Consider the following 10,137-nt stretch of genomic DNA (forward strand, 5'->3'; position numbering starts at 1 on the left):
TATTCCTCCGCCGGCTCCCTGCTTTCACTCCAGATCACAATATCATCTGCAAACATCATGGTCCAAGGGGATTCCAGTCTAACTTCATCTGTCATCTTATCCATTACTACTGCAAGCAGGAAAAGGCTCAGAGCAGACCCCTGATGCAGTCCCACCTCCACCTTAAAGTCTTCTGACACACCTACGGCACATCTCACCGCTGTTCTGCTGTCCTCATACATGTCCTGTACTATTGTAACATATTTCTCCGCCACACCAGACTTGCGCAGGCAGTCCCACAGTTCCTCTCTTGGTACTCTGTCGTAGGCTTTCTCTAGGTCTACATAGACACAATGTAGCTCCTTCTGACCTTCTCTGTTCTTTTCCACAAGCATCCTCAAGGCAAATAATGCATCTGTGGTCCTCTTTCTAGGCATGAAACCATACTGTTGCTCACAGGTACTTACTTGTGTCCTGAGTCTCGCCTCCACTACTCTTTCCCATAACTTACTTGTGTGGCTCGTCAACTTTATTTCTCTATAGTTTCCACAGCTCTGACCATTGCCTTAGTTCTTAAAAATGGGAACTACCACACTTTTCCTCAATTCTTCTGGCATCTTCTCGCCTCCTAGTATTCTTTTGAATAGGTTGGTCAAAAACTCCACAACCACCTCTCCAAAATTGCTTCCATACTTCCACTGGTATGTCATCAGGACCAACTGTTTTTCCATTTTTCATCCTGTTCATTGCCTATCTAACTCCCCCCTTATTAATCATTGTCACTTCGTGGTCATTCATACTTGCCTCTTCTACTCTTCCTTCTCTCTCATTTTCTTCATTCATTAACTTCTCAAAGCATTCTTTCCACCGCAGTATGCACGGTTAAATATGTGGGGCGTAGGTTCAGGCGTGGCTTGTGAGAAACATCGGGAGAAATCAATGCTAATCTGACCCAACTGAATCTGACCCAAATGAAATTAGGTTATATTTAGTCCGAATTTCATGAGAAAAAATTGATAAGTAGAAGAAATGAGAATTTGCAATAATACTGTGTAATATGAGGAAAAAAACCTAGCAATTTTACATGTGCCAGTTTGTCTATTTACAATAATAAGAAATTGTAATAAGAAACAATTCTGAATTTAGGGTTCAATTATGTAGTTCAACTTCAAGGATGTTTTCCACACGCTTTCTACAGCTCCTATGGCTTTTTCCCAAATCCAGGCATATGTCAGGTTAATTAATCGCATTTCACATGTAATTTTTTTTTATTCCATTACTTGATTTCTTTGATATATCGTGTCATTCTTTCATGTAATTATTTGTATACAGTAATGGATCTTTGAAGGTTCATCACATGCTATATACATGCTGTGAACAGTGATTTAATGAAAAGAGACATTCTCCAGGAGTTGTCCCTTTAATATGGGAAGAAATGAAAAGGTCAAGGTTGTTGTCTTGAGTCATCAAGCCACGAAAAGGATCCTATGTTTCCAATAATTGAAGTCATTGTTAAAGAATGTTAAATTTTATATTTTAGTCTACACCTACAATCAAATATACCCTGGATGACAAACATATTTTAAGTCTTCAAAAGCCAATTATTTTTAAGAGAAAAAAACCCTAAATCCTCTTTGGCTACAATTTCAGTAAGAAAAATGAAATGAAATGAAATGAAAAATGACAGTCACTCGAAATAAACAAACACCCAAGAAGCTGACATGTTTGTTCAATTGGATGTGAATCATGTCCCAGAAACACGTCGGTGTTCTGTTGAAAAATGCAAGTATGTTAAGGAGCCAAGCTGACACTTCTCAGCAAGTTGCTGACATAATTAATTATAGACTTTCCACAAATAGCTTTCAGCAACAAAACATGTTTGGAAGCTTTTATAATAGTATCACTGACCATATAGCATTGAAAAATGGTTGTTGGTGCTTCCCAAAACACATGGATTGTGACTCTAAAATGAGTTAGTAATTTTCTTATTTTTGGTTAGATTTTTAGCAAATAAATAGTTTGATATTCTGAGTTTGAAATGAAACTTTTTGCGTTTCCACTCCTGAAACTTGCCAGGCTCATTCCCTTCAACAAGGCTAAGGTTGGGAAACAGATAATGATCAATACATTTCATATTTTGTCTCAATTTTACCAAGCCACCATGGCCTGTTTTCAGGACGCAAACTTTCTGTAACTTTCTTAACTTCTGTGTACTATGTGTAATATGTACAGTGTATTCATGTATATGTGTATATGTCAAACCATCATCCGTGCTGTTCATCACTCATTATTTCCACTGACTGATTGCGTATTATGCAAGGTGACTGCATCCCCCTCCATCAGCTATCTCCCATTCTCTTGTCATTTTCCTCTATGCTCCCTTCGATCTCATTCGCTCGTTCCCTCCCCGGTGGTGGGGTCACAGGCACCGTCCTCTCCACTGGAGCCAGAGTGACGAATGGCGACGCTGCACTGCCAGTGGGCTGCAGCGTAAACAGTAAACAGACTGTGGGTGGAGGAGGAAAGTGGTGTCATAAGCGAAGTGAAGACCCAGCTTGGGAGAGCATTGGCGTGCCTCACTGCAAAGGACAATCAAATCCTCTTTATTTGGATGAAAATTTCGGTTCTCATAACATTTCATGTGATCAGACTTCCCTCTTGGCACATTGAAATGAACAGGAGCATTTATCCAACATGGAAAGCAAATTAATGTCTGATGCACTTTATTTCAAGTCACTTACATGCTCCCTCTTAATTATGCTCATCTTGGGTGTGATGTGAGTTATTAAAAATGCATTAGGCTCTAGCTCAATTATGATCTGCCACTTGTGATTAATGCATATTTAATTAGGGGTAATTCAGATATTGCAAATTCTTTGATTGCATTTGAGTCCCCCGAGGTTGTGGCTGCAGGGAGAGAGTGATAAGAAAATCATTAGTCACATTACCAAGCTGGCCGCATTGCCAGCTGTGCCTGTCTATTCGTGGGGAGCAAGTGACAACAGAAGACACTTCATGATCGACGTGACATCAGGCTGACCTTGCTGATACTTGTCTTATCTTGTATTTAAAGATTATATTAGATTATAGGTTATAATGTATTTTTCAGTTGCTGTTTTATCCCTCTTGAGGCCGGCCATTGTTTGATACTTACATAAGTCTTTCTTTCCTCTCTGCTTACCCTGTCTGAGTAAATCATTTCCCCAGGGCGGGTCGTTAACATCATGCAAAGTCGCCATGTCTGACATCACTTCTCCAATGTGCCAATCTAGAACGACAGCAGCACTTTAAGAAGCTCTCGAGCTCCCTGGGGAAGAAAACGGAGAGAAATTCTCTTTGTTTAAACCTTGTTGGTGACATTGTGAGAATTCTGGGTCTGGCTCTGGAGCAGGTAAAATCGCTGATGCGAGGCACTCACAGACATGCATACCAAATCGCAGTGGCCACCTCAGACAAATCAGAATGATATTACTCATAGTAATTTTTGATCCCTGCTCGTATTACACTTGGGAAATGACAGTCCAGGGCCCTATGTGATTTTTCTATTTATGTACCCATGAGAGTGCACATTGGACCAGTCAAACGTCCACTGTGCTGTCCAGTATTCTTCAACATATGAAAAAATATCGGACAGTGATGGAATAATAGCGCAGAAAGTAAGCAGATTGTCTTTGCAAGGTTGATAAAATCAGAATATACTGATTGCTGATTTATATAAACCTGCCCAAACGAACATTAAAAGACACCCGCAGCGAACCCTAACAATAGTGCATCATTAATAACAGTTGCCGTAAAAATTGTGCCAAACATATATGAGTGTTCATATGAGATGACACGCTGTAGCGACCCCGAAAGGGACAAGCCGAAAGAAACTTACTTTATTCATATAAAACCAGGTGTGTCAATCACAAAATAACCAAAATGAATGCTGACGTCTGCCTGTGGGGGGAGTCACCACAGGCCAACTTATCGGTATGTAACATTTCTGTATCATTGTTTACTTTTGTATTGCATTTTTTTCTTCCATCCTGTCCTCTACTTCTGCATTGTCATTGCCAATAACACGTGTTGATTTATTTACGTCCATGCTGTTTGGGCGTGTGTGCATGTGAGTTATTTCTCGAGGTTCTTGAACGTAAACACAGTCATAATGGATGAGTGTCTTTTAAAATATAATCAGACATCTGTCCATCGATTTTCTCAACCACTTATCCTCCCCATCATCCATCTAAGCTGACAAGCGGACAGCAGACAAGAAGACCCTGAACTGGTTGCCAACCAATTGCAGGGCCCAAATAGATCTAGGGAAATCATGACCACATTGTTAAATTTTGCTATCACTTGTGCATTTCTGTCCTGGAATCACACAAAAAGTTAAACAAGGTTAGAATTACACCTATAGATTCTCACCAAGTCTCGTGTGATTGATGCATTCATGTATGATCATGGTTTGAACTCTAAACAGTTTTGGTTGAACTTTACTTTGGAGATTCCACTCAATGACCCCTTGGTGAATTGAAATGACTGCTGATGGGTTCCAAAGAGTTTTCACACATGCACAGAACCCTTTGCACAATGGTCATTGCAATAGACCGATTATTGTTCTGTGACTTCAAACTACTCTGATTGCTTGAAGGACTGTGCATCTTTTTGCACAATTGCTCCAACAAAAAAAGTACTGGCGTTACCACATTACTGGCAAGCTTTTATTGCCCAGTGACTTTTTTTTGTTTGTTGTAGTCGACAAATCAGTAATAAACTAATGATGGCTGTCGGGTGTAGAGTGAAAGATTTTGGTAGGATTCCTCCTCATCACTCTGTTTGCCCTTCAGCTAGCTACCCTGACCATCTCAGCACCTGAATATAAAAAAATGTAAGTTTTTTTTAGACAGTTGCATCCTAAATATAAAAAGTTACTGAAGCACGCTAAAGTCATTATTCAGGTTCAGTCAGTCCGTTATGGATAAAAAGTAGCTTTTGTAATGATTTGGAAGAAACAATGGCAGTTGTAGGAATAAAGTAGCCTTCAGTTGGTGTTCCTACTTTCTTCTTCCAGGCTTTTCACTCCTCCAGTTTGAGCCTGTCACGTTGCTAATGATGCCACTACATCACATGAACACCAAAGTTATTTGAGAGGGAAATTTTAGATGTGACACACAGCTGGGCTAGTTTTGATTTTGCCCTTTAGACTGAAATGTGCTACAGCTTGGCATGTGGAGGTCATAGTGGTTCAACAGTATGTAGAATTTAACAAATACACTTTAAGATCATTGAGGTGTTTCCATTTTAGTAGTGGATCATACAGTGCCCCTGAAGTGTTTGATCACCGAAAAAGGCTTACAATATATATATGGCAAAGTTTACACGAGTGGAGAAGTTGTTCCGCAGGTCTCTGATTTTGCCTGTGCTACACTGGACCTAGCCTTCAAATGTGGTATGTAAAGATGCAAATTCAGCCAGCATTATTCATCTCAGGTTTGCTAAATCACATTGTGTATGCTAAATTCATCTACGGTATTTGCATAAAATCCTCCCACATAGCGTAAAATATGCGCAGCAATTTGCAGACGCAAAGCTCCTATCACCTCGATAGTTGATCGTCTTCCGCATCGGTTCGCAATCAAGTTTGAACCCATTTTTTTACAGCACACAAACTATAAATTAAGCCCTAAAAGCGAGCACCCATGCAGATCCCATTCCATCATTACATGAAGCATTTCATCACTAACCCACTGAATTGCACTTGTAAGTTAACATGATGGCAGGAACCTGACATCAAACAAACAAATATCCTTCACTCCCATTTCGACCACATTTCAGAAGTGATTGCTGGTAACATGGCACCTCCTTTCATCTTTGATGCGATTGTGCTCTCACTACTGCTACCAAATAGTTCTTTTGCTGTGGAACTTCATCCAGCCTATAGAGGCAAGTCATTGGCTGAGAAACTGAGTGTGGGATTCAGTACGATGTGAATTAGTCCCGCTGTTGTGCAGAATCACACATTTTCAAAAATAGGCATATTACTTGAGATTTCCTTGACTGTTTAATTTCAGACACTCCAGACACAGAAGTTGCTGTATACAAAACATTAAAAAGTCAATTTTCCATATTATAGCTCTCTAAAAGTTGAAATATTGTGTATATTGTATATTTAAGTGATACCCAGCTATGAAAGTAAGACAAAGTTGTAATAATCCAAAAGTGGTTTAATTGTTAACTGTGAACAATTTGAGACATACTGTAAATGGCTAAAATATAAAATTGTGTTAGACCTCTTAGACAAACACAAATGACAAAGATAAGTCAAAGGTCATCTTTGCCTTTTCTCTAAAATACACAGTAATCTGAGACATTTTTTTCAACCACGTAAAAACAGCAGCAGACATGATGGAGGTTAAAAACGGGAGTGTGAATCACATTTTTGGGTAAGAACAATAAGACACAACCTCCACGTTTTCATCCACTTTGAAGGGAAATTCAAATCACAGGTCTGAAAAAGCCCCCCCAACAAAATAATTCAAATCAGTGTTTAAATGGTAAATTGAATTTTATGGACAAATTGTCCACTGCCATATTTTCTTATTCTACTGGGGTGGTGGACATGCTTTTCTGTACACTGAGTGTGTAATGGTAGCTGGCAGCTTTAGGATGTGCGCTGGCCAGTCGTGGGATTATCTATTCCACAGGCCTCTCAGTTCTGCAGCGGTCCCTGGCACAACAGCAAAGAGTCTTAATCTCAATCCTCAAATCCCCTCCTCTCATCTAGAGCTCTCTTGTCATCCAAAGGCATGAAGTAAGCGCGCTCGCTCTGACAGTCTGCCTGCACTCGGGCCACTTGCCCACTACAACCAGGGTACATGCAGGGTCAGCGCCTTCAGTCACTCTAACACGCACAGGGCAACATCTCTGTTTGAAGGCAATCAGACAAGCCTGAGCAGGGGACGCTCGGACCCCTCTGCTGATGACTCAGTGCTGTGAGCGAGTCATGAGTCATTTTTTGTTTAGACTGACTGTCTCGATGTTGTGGCCTGCTGGAAATTGTTTGTGGCAGCCCAGCAGGATGGAGAAGGCCTTGCGAAAATCTGCATTGAAGGCATAGATGATGGGGTTGAGGGAGGAATTAGCCCAGCCGAACCACACGAATACGTCAAAGGTGGTGGGGCTGATGCAAGGGAAAGCCTCCCCTCCGCTCGACTGCTCGCAGAACGGCACCATGCAGTTGAGCACGAAGAACGGGAGCCAGCAGCATACGAACACGCCCATGATGACGGAGAGTGTCTTCAGCACCTTGGTCTCCCTTTTGAAGGTCATCTTGAAGGAGCTCTCGGATTCAGCGATGCTGGAGCCCCCGCCCATGCTGTCGTGTCGGTTCTTGGCGCTCTCGGCCGCTCGCTCTAAGGCTGAGATCCTCCTGATTTGCCTTGCTGCGATGCGATAGATTTGGGTGTAGGTGACTACCATGATGGCGACAGGGATGTAGAAGCTAATGAGCGAGGTTGAGATGGCGTAGGTCCTATTCAGACTGGAGTCACAGTTCTCCGACGTCTCATTTGATCTCAGGAGGGTGGAGTGGGGAGAAGAAAGTGAGTTGAAGGACCTTGTTTGAGCCTTGTGCCAGTTGAGCTGCACCGGAATGAAGGAAATGAGGACAGACAGCGTCCATGCCGCGCTGATCATCACAAATGCCACTTTGGCTGTCATCTTACGCTCGTAGCGAAAAGGACTGGAGATCGCCCAGTAGCGGTCCAGGCTGATCACGCACAAGTTGAGAATGGAAGCGGTAGAACACATGATGTCGAAGGCCACCCAGGTGTCGCAAAAGGAGCCGAATGGCCAGAAACCGGCTATCTCGCTCACCGCCTTCCAAGGCATCACCAAGATGGCCACCAAAAGGTCTGACACTGCCAGCGAGATGACAAAAAAGTTGGTGACTTTCGTGCGCAGGTGACGGAACTTGGTGACGGCCGCGCACACCAACGTGTTGCCCAGCAGCGTGGTGAGGATGAGCAGGGAGAGGAAGCACCCGGTCAGGACTCGGCTCGAGGAAGCCTCATCCGGAAGGCCGCTGTCGTTGACGGTTGTAAAGTTCATGACATCCATCCCTGAACGTGTCGGGAGTGTTCGTTCAAGCCATGTTGGGGGGAGTCGGCTACATCGTAACTGGGCTTTAGCACGTCTCCGAGCTTCTCTGCCACAGAATCATTTTATATTCCGTTAAATGATGAACGAGGTGCTTCCACTCTGGGGCCAGCATGAGGCCTTTGACTTGGCACATTAGATTTGACATAATTTGAGGTTCAGGGCTCAGCAGGTAACAGTAATTCAATTCCTCCGTGTAACCAAACTTCTGCAGTTTCAGAGATGAGCTGTCTCCTTGCTCAGCTCATCAGCAAGCCTGTGGACGAACGACATCAGTGACGTGACACTTTTGTTTGGAAATTTTTGTCCCCAAACATTCTTATTGAAATTAAAACTCAACAATTCTTCTCTTTCCATTGTTGACAATGCACAATTTTAATTTACGTGATCAGAGATAAACCCAGCCCAATATCGGTCAGTGAAGCAGGCAACTTTGACTTGAGTCAAAATTAACACCACAAGCCTCTTTTCAGGGAACTACAATCTGAATGATTCCTTCCAGTAAAGAAAGAAAAGTAAGGATAATCATTGATAAGTTTAAAGACAATAGGATAATGATTAAATTATAGGTGAGAGTAGGAAACGAAAATATATGCCTTTTTCTAATATTCTGGGCTTGAAATTTTCAATGAGTAATTAAACTAGAGTATTACTGTAGACTTTGTTACTACTGCCACTAGATGCTTAACATTGCCATTTATAGTGAGTGCTGTTTTGTAATATTTTGGTTACTTAGTTTAATGACTTTTAGAGAAGCAGCTCAGTCTGATGCACTATTGTCGACCTTCCAGTCACAATAATAAACATACTGTCATCTTAATCTCTTCAACAGTGTAAATCAGAGTGAGGATAATTATCTTTTACATCAGCACTCATTTGACTCTACAGGTGTATTCAATAAAGTGCCCGAAGACGTTCTTTCCATACATTTACTGCGGAATAAAGATGCTCACCGTTAAGAGTCCGGCATACCTTCATCCACATCCGGTTGTAATTTGTGTTTAAAAAAAAGAAAGAAAACAAGGAAATTCATTCCCAAAAATATTTCGTTTGGAACAAGAAAAAAAAAAACAACAACGTCAAGTCTACGTAATAAGCGTCCTCGACTCCGTCGTTGACATGGAAATAAGATTCTGCATGACGGATTGAAGGATGTGCGGCGCTTCGATGGCTTCAGTGCGACTCTGCGGACAAGCGCAGTGGCATGTGCGCTCTTTCACGCACTTTGTTTCTCACGTTGCGCGCTGCAGCCTCCCTGGCTGTGTCCCATTTAAGATGCGCCGAAGTATCAGTTAAAGCCGGCGCACCCTGCCTTTCTGGTACTTGATTGTGCCATTAAATGGGGGGGGGGGGTGTCTCTCGGACTAAATCTTTTTTCCCTTTCCACGCCTAAAATGTTGAAATGAATGATTGACTACATCCCACCCCTTTATAAAAAAAACATGCATAATTATATTGATTTTCAGTGATTTATAATTATTTGACCCAGGTAAATGTGCACCCGCTGTGTAGTTACATTAAATTAACGTCCCAGTTATGAAACTGAATCAGGGCACTGTGCAAGGTGCAGGCAAGGAGGCCAGTGGATCACTATCGCCATCTAGCGGAGAAAGTGAGGTAGCTTTATTCAAGAGAAAGAACCACTCGCAGACACTGAATTTGAGATTTTTAGGAAGTCGTATTTTTATGATTTTTCTCCCCCTTTTCACCCAGTCTGGTTATTCTTGATCAACCTCTTGACAAAATATTCACAGTGTTACCTCGAGGCATGAATCCACTCTGATGTTTAAGTCATGATCCTGCATCCCACTTGTGACAAAATAATTAAATAAATAAATAAAATGAAATAATAATAACAATCCTAGCAATATATCAGCATCGCCACAGTGCCCGCTTGTTTTATTCACTTCATGCTGGCATCTTGCATGCAGCGCATAATGGAATTCAGAACAATCGTGACATACCAGCTGTCGCCTTACATCTGTGCGTGTTGTGACGGGAACAAGAGCGACAGGT

General features: G+C 41.9%; 1 protein-coding gene across 1 annotated transcript; it reads right to left on the minus strand.

The window, feature by feature from the left end:
* Window positions 1–6,972: 6,972 nt before the first annotated feature.
* LOC133508688 (D(1) dopamine receptor-like) lies at window positions 6,973–8,149 on the minus strand. Its single transcript, XM_061834994.1, has one exon. The coding sequence runs from the start codon at window positions 8,080–8,082 to the stop codon at window positions 6,973–6,975; it is 1,110 nt and encodes a 369-aa protein (XP_061690978.1). The 5' UTR covers window positions 8,083–8,149.
* Window positions 8,150–10,137: the final 1,988 nt, after the last annotated feature.

The sequence above is a fragment of the Syngnathoides biaculeatus genome, chromosome 11 (genome assembly GCF_019802595.1).
Source record: "Syngnathoides biaculeatus isolate LvHL_M chromosome 11, ASM1980259v1, whole genome shotgun sequence".
In the NCBI taxonomy this organism is placed as follows: domain Eukaryota; kingdom Metazoa; phylum Chordata; class Actinopteri; order Syngnathiformes; family Syngnathidae; genus Syngnathoides; species Syngnathoides biaculeatus.